This window comes from Crotalus tigris, unplaced genomic scaffold, assembly GCF_016545835.1.
Source record: "Crotalus tigris isolate CLP2741 ecotype Arizona unplaced genomic scaffold, ASM1654583v1 scf7180000017740.3459589, whole genome shotgun sequence".
In the NCBI taxonomy this organism is placed as follows: domain Eukaryota; kingdom Metazoa; phylum Chordata; class Lepidosauria; order Squamata; family Viperidae; genus Crotalus; species Crotalus tigris.
This window is the reverse complement of record NW_024096607.1, coordinates 201,129-223,204: the sequence shown is the minus strand read 5'-3', so window position 1 is coordinate 223,204 and position 22,076 is coordinate 201,129. Positions and strand designations below refer to the sequence as shown.

Genomic DNA, 22,076 nt, shown 5'->3' with positions numbered 1-22,076 from the left:
CACAAAAAATGTGTTCTGACGTGCAACCCAAATGTTGGAGATGTGGTTATAAGGAGGCTTCTATCATATTTGGTGGTCATGCAAGCTGGTGGAATATCCAGAGAATTTTTAGAAGGAGGGTAAAATTTACTCCGCAATTATTTTTGTTAGGTATTGTTACAGATTGTGATACAAAGGAGGTTGTATTGATGTTAAATTTGATCACAGCCGCGAGGCTGTTAGTTGGACAATATTGGAAGAAGGAATCTTTGCCTACATTGCAGGAATGGTTTTTTTTAGCTTATCTGGCGGAAATGGCAAAGATTTCGGCTTTCTTAAAGCAACAACGCAAGAGAAGTTTTTTGCTATCTGGGACAAATGGATAAAATTTATACAATTTAGATTGGGTATACAAAAATATCAGATAGCTTTTTCATAAGTTTTATTTTTATATATATTATAGGTTTTTAATTTAATTTTTATTTTTTTTTATTGCTTAAGCCTATATTCTGCTCTGGGAAGCTCAGGGGGGGGGAAGGGAGGGTTTTTGGGAGGGGTGTGGGGTGGGGTTTTTTTTTTATATGTATTGTTTAAATATGTTGTTTTTTGTTTTGTATTGTTCTTGTTTTTCTTGTAAAATTTATAAAACTTTTAATAAAAAAAAAAAAAAAAAAAAAAAAAGAATCACATATGGAGCTGGCATCACAGGTTAGCTGATTTCCTACTTTCACAATGCACCACACTTTGCACAGCCACGGGGCCCAACAGAACTCTGCTGGGGTCGCCACCTCATCACTAAACTGGACAGGTTGCACCCAGACTGGGTGGCTTCACAGCTGTGGGCACCTAGGAGAGTACAGGTGGGCGATCTGGTCTGGACAAGGAACTATGGACCTGGACATCTCTGGGTCACAGCAGTGGTATGCAAGGTCCCTGAGCCGCTGTCATATGAAGTGGCCTTGGATGATGGTCTTGTGAAACGATGTCACATTGACCAACTGCGCTGGAGACTTCCCAGCAACACTTCCGCTCCTGGCTCTGCTCTCGGGGGGGAGAGGAGGACCACAATTACAATTGTGGACCACAGTCTCTCTGGCCAAGCACTTCATCTATTGCTCCAGAAGGGGGGTTTGCCTGGCCAAGTGGACATTCACAGGCTTCAGCTATTGCTCCAGAAGGGGAGGTTGCCATGGCACCTGCAGCACAGACACTGGGGCAATGGGACATTGGGGTAAATTGGCTATTCAGGCCACTCCAGCTGCTGGTCTTGGGCTCGAGGGACAATGCTTCCAAGAGGGGTCCATTGTGGACTTGGGGAATTCCACCCCACCACCGGACCTGGGGAATTCCACCCCACCAAGGAACTCTGGCTTGGATTTAGCGGATCCAGCCAGTCAGCACTGGGTGGGTCACCTGGGTCCTTGGGGCAACAAAGTCCTGGTCTGCCTAGCCTGGCAGGTGAGCTGGCAGGCCAGGCACACACACCGGCCATAAGAAGGTCACAGTGGGCCAAGGGTCCACCCAAACATCTTAAGGGCTATGTGAGGTTTCTGTCAAGCCTGAGGGAATCTTGCTAGTTCTTTAAAATGCAAAACAAACACTCAAATGAAGGGGTGTTATATTTCAGTGTATTAAACTTTTTGCTGTATTCTTGTACATATAAAATGCAAGATTGGGTCTGCCTGTGTGCAGGCATAATGTGTTTAACAATAACAAATGCCAATAGAACACATGTATATGTTTGCTGCTATAACAGTAAGGGTTACTTATTGTTTTATCCTGGGGGGAAGGGTGTTATGTCCTGGGCCTGCTGAATTGCTCAGCAGGCTCAGGAAGGCTGCAGAGAGTCCCGGGCAGACCACATGGTTGCCTGGGACCAGACAGGCTGTTGCCAGCCTTGTGCACATGCGCAAGGCGCGAAACCAGCCTTGCATTGATTGGTTGACGCTGTCCTTGCAAGGAGACTATAAAATGCCTGTGCATCATTTTATTTACTGTTCTGTTGCTGACTTGCAATAAAGAAGACTTGCTTTTGTGTTACTCGCTTTGTCTAAATGCCTTGGATTTGCGAACAGAACAGTAACTATTTTTGAAAGTCTTGTCAATACTTTTCCCATGACTAATCTGCCTCTGGGGAATCAAACTGAGAACAAGACGAGCTCTAGGCTAGCTATTCTCCATCCTGTTTCATCCTTTTTGGTTAAAATACATGCCAGATGTTGAAAATGTTTTTGTCATTGCAAAATCTGGAATTTCTATTTGTTTTGAGTCTATTAATATCAAAACATTGCAACTATATTACTTATATCATCTGGAAGTATAATGCTGCAATGAAGAAAAATGGTAGAGATTTTAGCAGTAGTCACATGATTACTATAGTCTATTTTTGAAAATGTAAGGAAGACATGGAGATTTCTTTTACATTTGTTCACCATAAAGAAACATATATACAGAACAATATGACTTATCTGGATACCATTGATGCATGGGCTAATGACATTTTTATAAAAACTTTATGACATTTGGAGAAATCAGTGCTTTATTCTCCCCACACTCCATCCCACATATGATAAAATGCATACACTTGTAAACATAATGAAGCTTCCATTTATTGAATTGGCACCCCTTTTCACATTCAAATTATATGCAATATACTTTTGCATTCAGATGGGGGAAAGGTAGTGAGACAAACCCAAGTAAATTCAATTCTCTTTACACCTTTTTTTAAAAACACCATGAATTAATACTGCCTGAAAAGTCACTGGAAACACCAAGTTGACAAAGTTCTTGAAAACGAACAGGTCAAGATCCTGTGGAACTTTCAGATCCAAATAGATAGACATCTGGCCCCAACATGCTTGACATCACTATTGTCAAAAAGAAAAAAAGTCTGGTTCATTGATATTGCAAAGCAGTTGATGCACAAACTGAACAGGAAAAAATGAAATATTGTGAATTGCAAATTGAAGTCGAGCGATTGTAGAGGAAGAAATCAATGATTGTAATAGTAATAGGAGTCCTTGGACAAATATCCACAGGGCTGTCTAGATACATAAATTTTGAACTTATTAGATCTGAATATTTTGACTTTGCAAAAAACCACCCTACTCAGAACTGCCTATCTACTCAGACATTACCTTAACAGTCCTTAGGTCCTTCCCAGACTGAACTGAATTGAAAACTAAATAATAATAATAAAGCTCTTCCACTTAGTTACATGACTCTAAAGAGGTTTCAACATGTTTCTTTTGAAGAGAATGGTGCTTTTCCTTTAGCAAACTAGCTTACTTTTCTTTAATATAGAAAGTGAAGAACTATGAATGCATGTTCTTAAGCTTGAATGTGGACAAATGGAGAAGTAGAGATTCTGTAAGATATCAGCCCAAGGGAGAAGAACAATCTCATGCTGTACACATTTATCCAGGGCTTTTTTTGTCATAGAATGCCCAGAACAGAGTTCCAGCACCCTTTTTGGATGAAACCTTGTAGGGTAGGCAAGGTGTTTGTATGACATGTGTGAGTTCTGGCACCTTTTTTTTTTTTTTTACAAAAAATGCACTGCATTTATCTGTTATCTGAATGCAAGTGCTTGGCATTGCTCTGCTTGGCCTTTAGAGTTCTTCAGATTGTCCTGAAGCTCCCACTGACTTTCCACTTTAAAAAAGAGAATTTAAATACCAGTGATGTACTAGGAGTGGGAAAGCTAAGAAGAACAGTTCAGAAGGGACTAAAAAGCTGGGTTTGCACTGAATCCTGTGCTTGTTTTTTGTACATCACAGAAAACCCAGTGAGGGACAGGCTCATCTCAGCAATAAAGTCCAAAGCTTCCTATATCAAAAATAGTTTCTCTGAAATTATTTTCTTTCATTAAGCCCCCTGCCTTTGTTTGGGTTTAGAGAGGTGTTTCCCAATCTTGGACCCTTCAAGTTGTGTAGATTTCAGCCTCCAGAATTCCCAGCCAGTCATGCTGGCTGCAGAATTCTAGGAGTTGAAGTCCACACATCTTCAAGGGGCCAAAGTTGTGAAACACTATGCTAGACCACCCTTTCTCTAACAGGGGCCCTCCAAATATGTTTGATTTGAACTCTCAGAATTCCTGGCTTGTGTGGGAATGCCAGATGTTGCAGTCCCTTCACATCTACAAAGCATCAAAATGTGAATGAAAATGGACCAGCATAATACAAAATCATAAAAACAAAAAGCAGGTATCGACAGCCGTTTAAGTCTGCATTAATTTTTTTTCTTGTACACTGCCTAGTTCATGGTCTGGTCACTGACCTATTTCTTTATGTACATATGTACATTTGTTGCTGACTACATACAAATAGGCAACAATGGCTAGTAAACACTTGCAGTAAGTATTAATTTCATGCATACTGTACATTTTCTTCATGGCAGTTGTGGTTGCCATTAATAAAACTGAAGGTGATCATGGACTGCTGGTTGGTGCTCTTGAAAGATGTCATCTGGGTGGTACTTCTGGCTGTACTCTGGGATCGAATGAGAAGACGGGTTTTATAACAAGATAACTGGTGATTAAACTGTTTCCGAAAACTTTTGCTGAGCAAGTACAAGGCAAAAGGATTTATGCAAGAGTTAATAAATGCCAATATTCGAGCACAAAGAGAAGTGATAAAGTGCAGGACTGATGTATCCACCTCTGAATAATGATACGACCGATATAAGTAGATGATGTGGTTAGGGAGCCAACAGAAAGCAAAGATACAGACAAAAACTAGTACTGTTTTGGCGAGGCGTTTCCGAGATTCCATCTGAAAAGAAAAAAGAGATCTTAGGTCAATAACATCAAAGATAAGATGGAACCCTATGTTTAGTTTTAGTTTAGTTTAGTTTAGTTTTAGTTATCTAGTTATTTAGTTATCTATACATGGATGCTCACACTGACTTCCAGTTCTCTTGGGTCATTCATTTATGTATTTTCTTAAAGAATGGCTTTTCTCTTGAAATTGGTCATTCTAAATATCACTCATGCTCTGCACCCGATTACAACCATTTGAAATCCCACCCAAGTACTTATAGAAATATGGCTTTTATGTCTTGTATTTTAGGACCACATTATAATGCAATTATGTAGGCAGAGGTCTACATAATCTGATTCAGGCTAACTTTTGAAATTAGTGCTCCATTTTAACTTTTACTAGTTGATACTCAGCATAAGAAGCAGCCATGTTTTCTGCATTAAATCTCATTATATGCCACAAGACCAAATGCTAACCCTCATATCAGTCATTTATTGGCTGCTATTATATGGTATGCCAAGCTTTACTGCAAGGGGCAGGGTAAGTATAGTTCAGTATGTTTAGTGATCACAGTCTTTATCTTAACCTGACACAAAAACTAGGCATTACACCAAATCATAATATGATTTAGTATTTTTTCCACTTATGTTTAGAGGTTCCTATGGAAAAGTAATTGGGAGCACACTGACTGGGTAAGCTGACTCCCAGTTACTTTTCCATAGTGAAAAGACTCACAGAATTTGTGAAAAAGCCACCATAGTTGTTATGTCCCGGGCCTGTGATTAACAGAGCAGGTGCAGGAAGCTGCAGAGAGACCCAGGCAGACCACATGGCTGCCCAGGCCAGACAGGCTGTCTCCAGCCTATTGCGTACGTGCAAAGCAGGAAAAATACATTGCATTTATTGGCTGACACTGTCCCTGCAAAAGGGTATAAAAGAGATCCGCGCCATCTTGTTGGTGGTTCTGTTGAGGTTCTGTTGAAGCTTAATAAAGTAACAACTGTTATTACTCCTGCCTCATCTCAATGCCTTACCAACACACAGAACAGAACATTGGCGACGAAGGTGGGATCGTGCTGCAGAGAAAAGTAGGCTGACCACGGAAGCCGAAGGGCTGGGAAGTTCGACTTGTGTGATTCTGCCTGTCAGTATGAAAATGCTGGAGGAGAGTTCGGCAAGATTCGTTCTGGAACCCCTTCACAAGCCGGAGCAGCACAAGGTGTTGATGAGGTCACCAAGGAGGAGCAATGGTTAAGATTGGGCGTCTGTCCAAATTCGATACAGTGCACCCTGAACGTTGGAGTTCATACATTGCCCAGGTAGAAAACTATTTTCAGGTAAACCAAGTTCAGGAGGATGGACTCAAAGCCGTAACGTTACTTTGTGTCTGTGGGCAAGAGACATTTGATATTGCTGAGAATCTGCTCGCCACAGCACTGTTGGAATCCATCGCTTATGCTGAACTTAAGAAAATGTTAAGAGAGCATTTTGAACCAAACCTTTTGGTGATTGCATGGCGTCATGCATTTGAGCAGCAGGCCCAACATCCAAGAGAGTCTGCTGTGGACTTTATTGCTGCTCTACGGCAAGCTGCAAGGCCCTGTAAATTCAAGGATTTAGAAGAATGGCTGCGTGATCAGCTAGTTTTTGGCTTGAGGAGTCGAGAGCTGCAACAAAAGATTTTTGCGAAGGAAGACGTTTCCTTCCAAGATGCGCTAAGGGAGATCACGGCTGACGAAGCAGCGGGAGTTGTTAAGGCCTTGCAGCTTTCCAAGAACCCTACAAGTTTGGGCTCCATCCATCAAGAGGTTGCTCAAGAGGTATCTGAACTGGTTCCGAAAATGAGGCCGACCGTCTGCAGCAGCCAGCAAAGAGAAGGCCCCAAGAGCGAGCTGACAAGGGGTCTGACAAGGCAGTTATATTCCCTCGGTGTTTTGGATGTGGAGAATGCCACAAGCACTCCAACTGCCGTTTTCGCTCTGCTACTTGCTGGGTGTGTGGCCGGCAAGGCCACATAGCCATCTGTTTGGGTCGCAAGAAAGACCATCCATCGGAAGAGTTGCCTCAGAAAGGTATCAGGGTCCCTAGTCAAAATAGGGTGGGCTTCTGCACGTCCCGCAGGAGCGTTTTGAGAACAGGGGCTCACTGGCCATTAAAAAAGAAGCTGTGTCTTGATGTCAAATTGCAGGGAGCTGGACATGGGTTCAGCTCTGTCAATCATTTCCCAGAAAACCCTCAAGCAGATCTGCTAAAGGAGTGGCCAGAGAATTAAACTCAGGCCATCGGATCTTATTTTAACTGACTTCCAGAATTCCTGAGTCAGTGTGAGAGGGGAGGCCATGCTCAGAGTGCAGCATAAGCATTTCAAGGGGTTTCTAGACATCGTCGTGGTTGAGGGTGGCCGCACGAGTCTAATCGGACTCGATTGGTTCGAGGCACTTGGGATTCGTGACTGGGCTACACAGCGTGCAAACAGCCAACCTTGCAGAAGTTTGCAAGGAGTTTGCTGATGTGTTCAGCCCAGAACTAGGATCATACAAGGGGCCTCCAATTGCTTTGCGGTTAGATCCCTCCATTGCACCGATTAGGATTAAGCCTTGTTGGGTGTCTTTTGCGCTTAAGCAAAAGATTAATGCCGAGCTGGATAAACTGCTACAGCAAGGTATTTTGGAACCTGTGGATAGCAGTCCATGGGAAACACCCATAGTCACCCCACTCAAGGCCAATGGGGAAGTCCGCATTTGTGCTGACTATAAATGCATGCTAAACAAAGCGTTACAGCAGCACTCTTATCCGGTGCCTGTGGTGAGCCACATTTTGGCCTCACTTAAAGGAGGCCGAATTTTCGACAAACTTAATTTGGCTCAGGCCTATCAACAGCTACCGGTTGATGATGCAATGACGGAGGCCCAGATGATCGTAAGGCACTGGGGAGCTTTCAAAGTCAGAAGACTGCAGTTCGGGGTTAACATAGACCCTGGCATTTTTCAAAGCGCGATGAAGTGAATGCTCCGTAACATTCAGGGAGTTTGTCTTTACTTCGATGTGTCCTCATCGCTGGGGAATCACTCGAAAACCTGGCTGAAAGGCTTTGGTCCATTTTGCTGCTGAAGCTCAAGCAGGAAAAATGCAAAATTGGAGTAACTTCCACTGAATTCCTGGGGTTTCGCATAGATGCCGAAGGCATCCATCCTGCTGAATCTAAGCTCAAAGGATTCAGCAGGCTCCAAGTTGAAGAGCGAGCTTCAAGCCTTCCTTGGGCTTCTAAATTTTTATCATTTCTTCCTCCCCCACAAAGCTGCAGTGGCAGAGCCATTACACCGGCTCTTGGACAAACAGGCTCCATGTAAGTGGACAAAAGTCCACAAAAGGAGTTTTGCTGAGGTCAAGGCATTGTTGTCTTCAAATGCTGTTCTCGCTCATTTCAATGAGCAGCTGCTAGTGTGTATAGCCTGCGATGGATCCCCTTATGGGATCAAGGCTGATGGAACACAAGTTCCTGTAGCATACTATTCAAGGACTCTGACTTCTGTGGAGTGTAATTACCCACAGATAGACAGAGAAGCCTTGGCCATAGTGGCTGACATAAAAAGGTTCCATGACTTTTTGTATGGTCACCATTTCACGGTCTTTACAGACCATAAGCCATTGCTGGGGTTGTTCACAACAAACAAGCAAACCCCACACATAATTTCTCCTAGAATGCTGAGGTGGTCAATTTTCCTTTCTGCATATGACTACTCCCTGGTTCACAAACCAGGCAAAGAAATGGGCCATGCAGATGGCCTTAGTAGGTTACCTCTACAGCTTGTAGAATCTGATCCTGCTCCAGGTAACCACATCCTGGCTATCCAGGATTTGCCTGAGTCTCCCATCAATGCAGGGGATGTGGCTGCAAAAACAGCCACTGATCACACGCTAACACGTGTGTTGAACTGGGTGCTGTCAGGATGGCCTGACACATGTCCTGGCACTAATTTCCAGAGTTTCTAGAAAAGGAAGCATGAGCTATCCACTTTTAAGAGTTGTGTCCTGTGGGGTAGCAGGGTAGTGATCCCAACCTCATTGAGGACTAGAGTCTTGCAATCTCTGCATGAGGGCCATCCGGGCATAGTCTGGATGAAGGCTCTTGCACTCAGCTATCTCTGGTGGCCTGGGCTTGATAAGGAGATTGAGACCCAGGTCCAGGGGTACCATGTTTGCCAACAGTCTAGGCCTGAAATGCCACAGGCTCTTGTACACAAGTGGGAGGACACACATGCTCCTTGGTCGAGGGTTGATATCGACTACACTGGCCTCTTTCAGGGGCAATTCTTCCTTATTGTTGTGGACAGTAAATGGCTAGAGGTCATTCCAGTGTCCACTACGACTACTGCCAGGACCATCCAGGTGCTGAGAGGGATCTTCGTCTCTCATGGGCTGCCAGATGTACTTGTCTCCGACAATTCACCTCTTCAGAGTTCCAGGCTTTCTTGCAAGCCAACATGATTCATCATGCTACTTCAACACCCTTTCATCCGGCTTTCAACGGCCAAGCTGAGCGCATGGTGCGCACAACCAAAGATGCCTTGAAGAGGCTCACTCACAGGAGGTGGCACTACAGGTTAGCTGATTTTCTCCTTTGCCACTGCATCATACCTTGCACAGCTACAGGCAAGAGCCTAGCTGAACTCTGTTGGGGTCACCATCTCATTACCAAACTGGACAGATTGCACCCAGACCGGGTGGCTTCACAGGTGTCACAGCTGTGGGCACTAGGAGACTACAGGTGGGCAATCTGGTTTGGACAAGGAACTATGGATGGGGACATCTCTGGGTGACAGCAGTGGTTTGCAAAGTCACTGGGCCACTGTCATACAAAGTGGCCTTGGAAGATGGTCGCATGCTGTGTCAGCACATTGACCAGCTGCGATGGAGGCTACCTAGTTACCCTTTCGCTCCTGACTCTGCTCTCGGGGGGGAGGAGGACCATGATCACGATCGTGGATCTCAGTCTCTCTGCGAAAGCAGGGGTTTGCACTCTGCAAATAGGGGTTTTGCCAACAAGGCGGCTCCTGACTCTGGCACTGGGTCCATGGGATATTGCACACAACCGGCTTTTCATGCCATACCTACTGCAGGCCTTGTGCCTACAGGACAGTGCTTCCAACAGGGGTCTTTTGTGGACCTGGGGAATTCCACCCCACCAAGGAACTCTGGTCTGGGCTTACCAGAAAGAACCAGCTGAAGTCAGATGGACAAAGGGTTGGGTCTACCCGCAAGATGCGGGTTCACCTATATCAACTGGGCCTCAAAGTCCCAGTCTGCCAAGCCTGGCAGGCGAGCTTGCAGACTTGGCATTTGCAGCAGCTCTGAGATGGTTGGAGCAGGCCAGAGGCCCTCCAAAGTTCTTAAAAGATTATGTAAGATTCCTGTCTGTAAGTGGGCAGGCCTAGTATTTCTCTAGAAATAAGAACACACTCAAAAGAATAACTTTGGAGTAGTTAAAAAATAGTGTTGTCTGTTTTTTTTTAACTAAGAGGGGAGGGGTGTTATGTCCTGGGCCTGTGATTAACAGAATAGGTGCAGGAAGCTGCAGAGAGAGCCAGGCAGACCACATGGCTGTCCGGGCCAAACAGGCTGTCTCCAGCCTATTGCGTACACGCAAAGCGGGAAAAATACATTGCATTTATTGGCTGATGCTGTCCCTGCAAAAGGGTATAAAAGAGATCCACGCCATCTTGTTGGTGGTTCTGTTGAGGTTCTGTTGAAGCTTAATAAAGTAACAACTGTTATTACTCCTGCCTTGTCTCAATGCCTTACCAACGCACAGAACAGAACAATAGTCATTTACAATTTATAAGTCCTCGCTAGCTATTTCTCATATACAGTATGCTAGCCTTTCCTGAAGTTAAGAGTTCAAAACTATTTTTTACATATGGTTTTTATGATATTTATAGGCATTATGAGCAATTACTGCCCCAAATTGTTCTATCCTTGCCCTGTATCCACTCAGGTATATATAGTATAATGCAACTATGATCATTTTGATTTGATTTTCATCTCCCTCTTGTTTTATCTGGTATTCTTTTGTTCAAGGTTGCATTTCCTACTTGATGCACTGTCTTGAACAAAAGAATGCTATTGGGGATGAGGTCAGTACTGAACACTAAAGAGACTCCCACATAGCAATTAAGAGTCACTTCAGAGGATAGATACTACACGAACCAAGGTCTATTGTCATAAATTTCAGGATTGCAAAACTCTCCTTTGTCCTTTTAAACTGAGATATAATACTTTCTTCTGCTAGCCTCAGAGATATAACTATTTTTGAAAATGGTTATGTGAAAGCGAAGTACTGCATACAGTTATGAATATAACAACCCTGATGGCTAATGTGGTATGTAACATAATGACAAAGATGCTGTGGGAAGTCCCCACCCGAGAAGGAAATATTTTGGGGGGATATTAAAAAGGACAGAATATTATATTTCCCCAAAGGATCTTAAAGGCAGAAAAGCAGGCCCAGCTTTTCTTAATAGCACCAACAGAAAGTAGGCAGAGGCCAGGTCTGTAGAAATGCAGATTTGATAATCCTATTCAGAAAGTTTGGGCCCAGGAAGCTTGGAGCTGATGAAATTAGAAAGACAAAGACCCCTAAAATCTACATTCCCCCACCCAAACTCTAAAAACATTACCTTTAGGACATAATAGGATTAACCCACCACCATCAGAATACCAAAGGGACATGCTCCAAAGCTCAGGTCAAAGTTCATGCCACAGGAACAGGAAACAACCTCAAACACAAAACCCCAAGAAGGTATAAAAACCCTCCACTCCCAGCTACATGTGGTCAGCTTTCCCAGAGCCACATTTCTCTCTGGCTCTGCTCTTCAATAAACTACAACCTTCTTTCTAAAGCAGTCTCCATTTGGTTTATTCCCGGCTTGGATTGGACCCTGATGAAGATTTTTCTTTCAACAGTGCCATTGTGCAAGAAAGACCTAGCTCTTCTTGCACCATTATCAAACCAGCTTCTTCTCTTAATGCAATAAGTATTAATAGAAATAAACATTTGTTAATCTGAAGCCTATAAAGCATGATGAGAAATAAGCTCATGTAGCTGTGAAGAAATGAAGATTCTCCAGCAAAATGGGGGAACAACTTCCATTGAAAGTTGATTCCATTGAAAGCATGGTGAATAGTGAGTTGACTCTCTTGACTTATGTACACTTTCTCCCTTAACCGACACCAGCACTCAGAACCAGCTGATTAAACAAGTAGAAACATTTTTAATTTTTTAAGGAGGCTCAAAATATGTAAGAAAACAAAAGCTGCCAGTGATTAGCCAACCATTGGTAGGAATAACAACATAGAAAATCTGTAGCAGCTTTCAGAATTCTGGTTTTTGCAGTTTTCTTTTTAATTAATACCTACATAAGGTCAACATATTTTTAGTCTCCCAAATGCATGTTCCATCACATATTTATAGTAGTTAAAAATAGGGTGCTAGATTATATCATTCCATATTATCCAGATAGCTAACAAAGGGCTTCATAAGCCAAACATGTACTGTATTATATAAGTAATACTGGACAATATATTATACCATGTAACGTATTATATGAATGCTACTAAGTGTGATGGACATGTTTACAGACTCAGAAGCACTGAAATTTATTGATTCATATAAGAGGACATACTAAGGATGAAAGCATTCTGGTCTTTCCCATTCCAGTATTTATGAAGTGACTGGAATGATTAACAGCCTTTGGTTTAGAGTTAAAATTCTTTGTAATTAATGCATACTTAACCTTCTATATAATTGGATATATGGCAAATAGCCCAATGTAAGTGGAACATTTGTTACAGCAATGAAATGTAAAAGTATAAAAGCAATGTAAAGTGGGAGGGAGGGAGGGAGGGAGGGAGGGAGGGAGGGAGGAAGGAAGGAAGGAAGGAAGGAAGGAAGGAAGGAAGGAAGGAAGGAAGGAAGGAAGGAAGGAAGGAAGGAAGGAAGGAAGAGAATTAAGCAAGAGATGTGAATGTGATTGTTCTGCCACTGCAATTATAGATCTTGGATTTATGCTGGAAGATGACACTGTATCTTGTAACTCCATCTAGAATTGGAGATGAGGAAAAAAAAATCGCCACAATGGAAGCAATTCATCTCTCAGCAAAAAAAGGGGGGAGGGGCTATAAAGTTGCCAAAGTACTATGGAAACTTGTTCATTCTAGTTTCCCTCCAACAATGGGCAATGATTGTCCTTTTGAAAATAGCAGCAATCCATTTTCCAATAATCATTCAGGCATGTAATTTATAATTCATTCTTATACAAAATATACTTAAAGTGCAAATAGGGTCTAACATTAATTTTCAACTTTCAAACTGCTAGGTAACTATTTTTACTATATGGATATTGGCTCTTGCATCACTAAAAATTGCTGGAATGAGAAAATCAGCAGTATCTTCCTTGCTGTTCTAAAGTTCTTTTTCCATATCTCATTGTCCCTTATGCATCTGTAATGAAAGATAGGAATAGAATAACCAGAACAAAGAAGTCAACACCCATCACCATTCTCACTGAATCAATAATTTGCTGGTTTGCAAAACCATTCTATTTTGATTGTGGTATGAATGTTCAGTCAGACAATATGAGCTATGCTTCTTCTGCTTTTCATGTATCTCTCCAAATGGCTGGAAGGGTTTTTGAAATTTGGAAAATTGCTAGAGGCAACACAAATTGCCCAAAGTTTCTGGGACTCAGGCAAGATAAATGGTATATAATATATTATTATGGTTAGTAGCATAGTCAGCCAGATGTTTACACTGGATTGGGATTTTTATTTGAATCCTTCTGAGGGACCTAAGATAGGCAAATGTAGTTGTTTGATAGAGATAAAGGTATTGTTGCAAGATAAACTGTTCTGAGTAAAGCTGCCTTTTGCAATTGGTGATTTTGTCAATGCTGATGGTGTTCAAGTAGTGCTTCAGATCTTTTGGAACTGCACTCAAGGTGCCTATTGTTATTGGTACTATCTTTGCTTTCTTTTACCACAGTTGTTCTACTTCTATTTGCAAGTCTTTGTATTTTGTGATATTTAGAACAGAATAGAGTTGGAAGGGACCTTGGAGGTCTTCTAGTCCAGCCCCCTACTCTAGCAGGAGAACCTATACCATCTCAGACAAGTAATTGTCTAGTCTCTTCTTAAAAATCTCCAGTGATGGAGTACCCACGATTTCTGGGGGTAAGCTGTTCTACTGGTTAATTGTCCTCACTGTTCAGGAAGTTTCTCCTTAATTCTAGGTTGGTTCTCTCTTTGTTCAGTTTCCAGCCATTGTTTCTTATCCTGCCCTCTGGTGCTTTGGTGAATAATGTGAATCCCCTCTCTTCTTTATGGCAGGTCTTCAAGTACTGGAATACTGCTAGCATGTCTCCCCTATTTCTTCTTTTCTTTAGACTAGCCAGACCCAAGGCCTGCAGCCATTCTTCTCCAGTTCTTTCTCTCCTATTCAATTCAGTTCAAATGTATTACAGCCCTAAGGTCAGACACAAATAAAATATCAAATAAGAGAAATATCACCTCTATATCTATCTCTATCTATATATCTGTATCTGTATTTGTCTATGTCTATGCAATGGTGGGATTCAAATATGTGAACAACCAGTTCTCTGTGTGGATGCCGCTTCTAGAAGTCTATTCTGGGCCTGGGCAACAAAAAATTAGCTACTGGTTCTGCCGAAGTGGTACGAACCGGCTGAATCCCATCACTGTGTCTATCCCTATCTCTGTCTGCTCTGCCCCCCCCCCTATCTATCTATCTATCTATCTATCTATCTATCTATCTATCTATCTATCTATCTATCTATCTATCTCATCTACATTAGTGTGCATAAGAGAAAAACATTAATAATGGAGTCAGAAATAAACAAGAACACAGTAACTAAAATAAATACAAATAAATACTATTATAAGATGCCCCAATCCAGCTTATCATACAAATGGTAGCACAGAACTGGGTGATTTGTGAGGTTATTTTTTAAGTTCTTGCCTGAGACTAATACCATAAATAGAAATTGCACTCCCTATCTGGAAATTTCTTCAAAACAAGAGACATCTTCTATTCTGCTAGGTACTACAACGTCCACTATTCAGACATTTTCATCTATCTTGTCAACAATTGTTAAGTCTGGGGTTTTATGTGGCAGGTGCTTGTCTGCTTGAATTCTGAAGTCCCAGAGTACTTTAGCTTCTTCCTGTTCTTCTCAACAATATTAGTTGTAGCTTTGGAGAATGCACTAAGTGCAAGTTGACAAATGTAGAACTGTTTTCAGAAATGAAGGGAGAATCAGATAATTTGGTGGGAAGGAAGAGGATCAGTGATTAATGTATCCGCATTTTCATTCATTTTCCATATTAGTATGGGGGGGGGGAGAAACCCAGGATAGCACTATGAGAAATACATGTCCATTGGACATGTAATGAAGACTTAACCTACAGCATCCCAAATGGGTGAGAATCAAGCATAAGAAGCATAATATGGTAAAACTATATATCCATTTTTTGTTCCAGACTTGTGCCCTGAAGATAGGACATAGCCTTCACCAAAATGATGTCATCTCAATGTGTTTGATGGTTGTCTATGCTGTCTGGAATAGTTCAGAACCTCAATAGAACTGAAGAAACTATTCTGAGTATCTGGATACAGCATAGTTTTCATGTTAAACTATCCTCAGTTTGGAGTTGTGTAATTTTGATGGTGTGTATGTGTGTAATAAATCAAACATGACATACCTGCTTTCTAACCTGAATAGTTCCTTCCACTGGTAGACTGTAAGCACTCCGAATCAGTTTTTTTGCGATGAAATAATAATATACTGAAATAACAGATAATGGGATTACATAAAAGATGAGAAAAGAAGCCATGGATTGAATTTTTGGATGCAGTTCATTGGTATGTGGGTAAGGTGTGCAACTAATAAATGTTTTATTAGTGCCCTTGTCATAGAAATAACGCAAGTCTGAAAACACAGCCTCTGGAATGGCAAGCAGCATGGAGAAAATCCAGATTGTAGTGGCTTTCAAACAAATCTTCAGCAGGGCATGTGAAGCTTGGATGTCCATTGGTCTCACTATGGCTTTATACCTAAAGACAAGAGAAAGAGTTCTGTTACTGACCAGATCAGAGAATTTTTACTAGGACAGAATCATATTGAATAGTGGTTTTTTAATAAAATGAGTACAATTTTTTTGGGGGGGGGATGGTTCCTTACAATATTAAAGCAGGATTGCACCTTCTGCTGCATTTCTCCACCCTAGACTTTGAATCTACAGTATATTGAATTGTGGTATCTCTTTTGTTGAACATGAATGATGGCCATTCATTTACACAGACACTAAATCTCCTATGGAAACTCTGCAGAAGTCAAACTAGAGATGAGGATAGGATCTTAAAAATAATTAATAGGCAGATTTTTCAAAAATTAAATAAAAATTGCAGGAAACTCTTGAGCTGCAAATATGAACAGGAAGAGTTAATCCTTTCTTTTGCCATAATTAATCTCCATTGAAAGGAAAGCATCTACTCTTGTCAGTGGCACATGTTTTTCTGTCTGCATATAATAGTTTAGATGTTTGCAATAGTGGCAAATATCTGTATCTCAGGTAGGATAAGGGTAAAGGTTCGTTCTCCAATCTTATGGGTTGGTTTCTGAATGTTTCGTTACTAGGCTAGGTAACATCTTCAGTAGAGTTTAGGCGATGTCAGTGTTCTTCTATTTATAAGAGCTTCTGCTGTGGGTGTGTCAAGTGAGGGTCCGGTATGAGTCATTAGTGCATCTTGTGATGACTGTTGTCATGGGGAGGTTACATCAGTCAGGGTCATTGGGAGGTGAATGGCTGGTGGGGGGGGGGCTTGCATGGGTTGGTTGAGGGTCAGTGCTGTCTCTGGTTGGCTGTGTGGTTGATTCGGATTCTTTTTTTATTAAATTTTATTAGATTTTTATAAGGGTAAGAAAGGGATAGGTTTGGTATGGGTATTGAGTAGGGTTGAGGGATAGGGTTAGGATACGTACAGTAATGGGGTTGCTCCCAACAATCATTCAACACTTTAGCAAGCGGACCATCGTCCGGGTACAGATATTAAGTAACAGTAATTAATCTAATATTAAACAAATATAATCACTAAAAATATCAATAATCATGAGAATAATAATTAATCAGTAAATATCATTCAGCCTATTAAATTTCACATTTCTTTCTCACTAGATCGTATTGTTAACCATTGATAAAATTTTCCCCATGTTTTAAAATAAACTGAGTCTTCTTTCACTTTAATCTCTAACGTTAGTCTATCCATTTCTGCACATTCTAATATTTTTGTAATAATAGTTTGGCCAGAAGGTAAATTTTCATTTTTCCAAAATTGGGCAAATGTTATTCTCGTGGCTGTCAGTACATGTAATATTAAATATTCATTTTCTTTTATATAATTAAGTTCAAATATTCCTAGCAAGAACAGTTCTGGTTTAAATTCTATCTGTATTTTGGTCATCTTTTCCAGCCATATATGAATCTTAAACGAAAATTTCTTTGCATAGGGGCATACCCACCAGACATGATAGTAAGTGCCTGGTTTTTGTTTACATTTCCAGCAATTATTCGATACATTTTTAAACATTTTCGCTAATCTAACTGGTGTCATATGCCATCTATAAAACATTTTATATAAATTTTCTTTATATGAAACTGCTTTAGTAAGTTTAGTATTTCTGTCCCAAAGCTTTTGCCAATCTTCTAAATCTATAGAATATACAAAAAAGTTTGCCCATACTATCATTGTTTCTTTTACTTGTTCTTCTTCCATCTTCCAATTCAAAAGAAATTTATAAAGTTTCTTAATCAAGTTTTCGTCTGTTTTCAAAAGTATTTTTATTGAAATTTTTATAAACATTTTACAATAAAATCCCTCCCCACCTCTCTCCCTCCCTCCCCCTCCCACCAACCCCCCCTTCCCAGAGCTGAATACAGAGCTAAAAACAACAAAAGAAACATAACAAATTAAATAAACATCAAAAAATTGTACATAAATCCTAAAAAGTTTTTAAACCCCTTTAACTCCATTACAATAAAATCAACAAATCTAAACATAACAACTTTATACAATAAGTTATTCAAAAGCTAAATAATACTTTCTAATCCCATATTTGTTCTGAACAAAATTTACCCATCTTTTCCATACAGAATTGTATCTCTCTTGTGAATGGTCTTTCAGATAAGCCGATATTTTTGCCATTTCTGATAAATAAGAAACTTTAAGAAACCATTCCTCTAAGCTAGGCAAGGAGTCTTTTCTCCAATATTGCCCAATCAATAACCTTGCTGCCGTAATAAAATTCAACATTAAAATAATCTCTTTACCATCACAATCTTCAATAATACCTAACAAAAATAATTGTGGTGTGAATTTTATCTTTCTATTAAAAAAATTTTGAATATTCCACCAAATTTATTTATTTATTTATTTATTTATGAGACTTATATACCGCTTTAAGTGCAAGCACTCTCTAAGCCGTGTACACCAGTAAGCAATGTATATATATTTTATATATAATATAAAATATATAATATATATAATCTTGATCCATTATATTTCTACAAGGCCACCAAATATGACAATAAGTTGCATCCATACAACCACATCTCCAACATTTGGGCTGTAAGTTAGAATACATATGAGACATCTTTTGTGGATCAAGGTGCCATCTATAAAACATTTTATAAAAATTTTCTTGTAAATTTTGAGCTTGGGTAAACTTAACATTCTTAACCCAAATTATCTCCCATGTATCTAATAGAATCGGCTCTTCAAAATTTTGAGCCCACTTAACCATACAATCCTTAACCAATTCTGTTTCTGAATCCAATTCCACCAAAGCATTATAAACTCTTTTTATATCGACTCGATTTTTCAAAAGTATTTTATCAAGTTGTATCTGTTCTTTGTAAAATCCCATTGATTTTACATCTTTTTCATTCCGGTGACATCACTGAGCCTTGACCCAGGGAAACGACTCTCTGTTCCCTGGGTCCGATATTCTTCTGTTGGTGGGTCCGTTTGGGCCAAATGCCACCCTGGAGAGGTGGCCACTGAAGGGTGAATCTTTGAGGAATGCTGGCCAGCAGTAACTGACCCGTTGAAGTCAAAGCAGCCCCTGGAACCAATGGAAGAAAGGTGGACCGCATTTATGCAATCCACCATTAACAGCTGATCATCAGAGACAAAGAAACAGCTGAGTTTGATAGCAGCAGCTGAGCCGGATGAGAATATGTTTTTATTTTATCTGGAAGGTGGATTTTATCTGAAATAGCCTGTCTTCTGCCTGAAGCCTGAAGGGAGGAGGGAGGAGTTTTTTCTTTTTCCCCACTCCCGCAGAAGCGGCGGTTTAAGCTACACTGCACTACAAAGGAAAAAACTAATTTGGACTACATTAAAGTTTTTTTTTCAAGCATTAATGAAACTTGGGAAGCTTACTTTCTTTTTTTAAAAAATATTTTTTACTGGGGAAAGCCATTTTAGTTATATTCCCTCACTAAAACCTCAGAAACTTTTTCTCCACTTTTAACAGTTTTTTTTTCTTCTTCCTGTTTAAATGCCTGGAAAAGATACATTGTTTATTGTTTACATTGGCTACACTGAAAGTTTTTTTTCCCTTTGTTCTTCAGCAGCTGTTATTTATTCAGTCTGGGAACTTCGCTCAATGCCCAGACAGTTGGCTGAATGCCCAGACATTCCTATCTGACTTTGATTTACTTAAAGAGACTTTTTCTTTCTCTTTGATTTGTTCTCTTTTGCTTGGCTCTGGATGTACAATATAGATTTACCCCAAGAAGAATTGAACATTAAGGAATTCTGTGGGTTTTTTTTTTTTTTGCTCTCTTCCCTGTTCCTGAATAGAATTTGCTGGACCATAAATTGGATATCCTCCTTTACAGTTTGTTTTCTTTTCTTTTTTGGTTCACAGCCTCCTTTTCCCTTTCCCCTTGTTTTCTTTTTTTAATTATTATTATTATTTCTCCTTTTTCTGTTTGGACTCTCCCTTGTTTTTTGGATATTTTTTTGTGGGAGTCTCTTCTCCCTCTTCTTAGCTTTTTTTTATTACTAGCTCAGTTTTTCCCCTTGCTGGTTTGCCCCCTTTTTGGGGATGTTTTTGGGGTTCCCTTTTACCCCCTACTGGAATTACTTTTTTCCTTTTGAACCACATCTGGTTCCCTCTCCTAGAAATAGGAGCGTTTTGGATTATAATTGGCCATCGGGCCACCTGGCAGATTATGATATAACACAACAATTGGAAGATGAGTATTCAAATTTGGCTAAAGGGGGGAGAAAGGGTGCCTCTGCCCCTGCTTTGACCTCAACAAGCCCAGTTCCTCAAAAATCAATTACTACATTCTTACAACAAGAAAAGTAGAATCTCAACAAAAGGATATCCAGGCAATACTACAAGCAATTGCAGCTCAGATGGCATCTTCAATTAAAAACATTGAAGACCTGAAAAAGGACATGGATAAAAATTATGAAGATCTGAAAAATGATCTCATTAAAATGAATAAAAAAATGGAAACTTTTCAACATGCGATTACAGATAATCAACAAAGAATTCAAAAAATAGAAGATAAGTCAGTAGAAGTTGATCAGAAATTAGAATTTTTGCAAGATGAGAATCAGAGATTGGAGCAATTTAATGTGGAATTGAAAGACAATTTGGCCATGGTGGAGATGGAAAGAGCATCATATTTTTTAAGATTTCAAAATGTAATAGAAGAGAAGGATGAGAATTTGTTAGATTTGATGAGTGAGTTACATGCAGAGAAAAGACCCAAATGAATCCAGAAATAGACCAGGTCTTTAGAGTTAACTTAAGCTATGCTAGAAGAAACAGAGTTCCCAGGGAAGTCCATGTATGATTTCTCAAAAGATCTACACGAGATGAGATTCTGAGAGCAATAAGAGATCAACCACTGAAATGCAAAGAAAAAGAGCTAGTAGTTCTTAAGCAAATTCCTAGAAGAATAAGAGAAGTCTGAAAAGAATACCAATTCCTAACAAGGAAACTATTTGATAAAGGATTGAGCTTCAGATGGTTGGTCTCAGAAGGATTATTAATCTTCTGGGACTCGAAAAGATATAGATTGGATACTCCACTTAAAGCAGCGGAATTTTTTAACAACCATAGAGCTTTTCTGGAATCCAAGAAACAAGGGGAAATGACTGTTGCAGGAGTGTCTAAACAAGCTGAAGAGGAAGAACCCAAAAAGACCCAATCAGAGGAAGATGCAAGACCAAAAGACCAGAGGCAGATAAGCTCTCCTAGAAGACTGAGGTCTAGATATAACTGAAGCCATGGAGGAGGTTGGAATTCTTTCAATAAATATAAATGGTCTGAACTCTCCCTCAAAAAGGAGAAAAACCTTTACTAGGCTACAAAAATTGAAAATGGACATAATTTGCCTCCAAGAGACACATATTAAGAGACAACATTTTAGATTTTTAGAACAACCAAAAATGGGTAAGCTTTACTTCTCCTTGGCACTTCAAAAGAAAAGAGGTATGGCTTTTTATATAAAAGAAAAGAATCCAAAACAAGTTTATGCTGATGAAGAGGGGAGAATACTAATGGTGGAAATTATGTCAAATCAAAAACAAATATTGATGGTTGCACTATATGCACCAAATGAGAAGCAAGATCAGTTTAACCAGCAACTACATAATAAATTAGTGGATTTAAACCACCAAAATCTTTGTATATTGGGAGATTTTAATGCAATAGCTGATGCAACACGGGACTATAAATGCTACAAAAAAGGGAAAAAGGGGGAAATACCCTACCTAAGGCCTTTTTAAAAATGAAAGATGAACTGCTTATACAAGATATATGGAGAGAGATGAACCCAGAAAGACCACAATATATATTCTATTCAAATAGGCATAAATCCTGGTCAAGAATAGACATGATATGGACATCTTATGATTTGAAGTCTATAATACAAGAGGTTGAAATAGAACCTAATATTTGGGCAGACCATAATCCAATTAAAATATCCTGGAAAGGAACCAGGAAAAAACTAAGATGGTCGCTGAATAAATCTATATTGAAAGAAAAAGAATTCCTACAATTAGCAACAAAAGAAATGGAATTTTTCTTTAAAATAAATAAGAAAGAAGAAACCTCTCTCCAAAATGTGTGGGATATGGCTAAAGCATACTTTAGAGGTTTGGCCATAATGTATGTTGCTAAAAACAACAAAGAAAAGAAACAACTACAGCTCCAGTTGAAAGAAGAACTTAGTAAATTG

The 22,076-nt window shown here is 39.9% G+C and overlaps 1 protein-coding gene across 5 annotated transcripts in view; it reads right to left on the bottom strand.

The window, feature by feature from the left end:
- Window positions 1-2,563: 2,563 nt before the first annotated feature.
- Window positions 2,564-22,076, bottom strand: part of GRPR (gastrin releasing peptide receptor) — a 138,799-nt gene continuing 119,286 nt past the window's right edge. For 4 of the 5 annotated variants that reach the window (XM_039339881.1, XM_039339882.1, XM_039339879.1 and 1 more), the window contains 3 exons: window positions 15,516-15,867; window positions 4,357-4,751; window positions 2,564-2,846 (listed from right to left, as the gene is read on the bottom strand). In XM_039339881.1, coding sequence (XP_039195815.1) covers window positions 2,801-2,846; window positions 4,357-4,751; window positions 15,516-15,867 — 793 coding nt within the window. In that variant the 3' untranslated portion in view covers window positions 2,564-2,800. The remainder of the gene's footprint in view (window positions 2,847-4,356; window positions 4,752-15,515; window positions 15,868-22,076) is intronic. The other variant, XM_039339878.1, reaches the window with a different exon arrangement.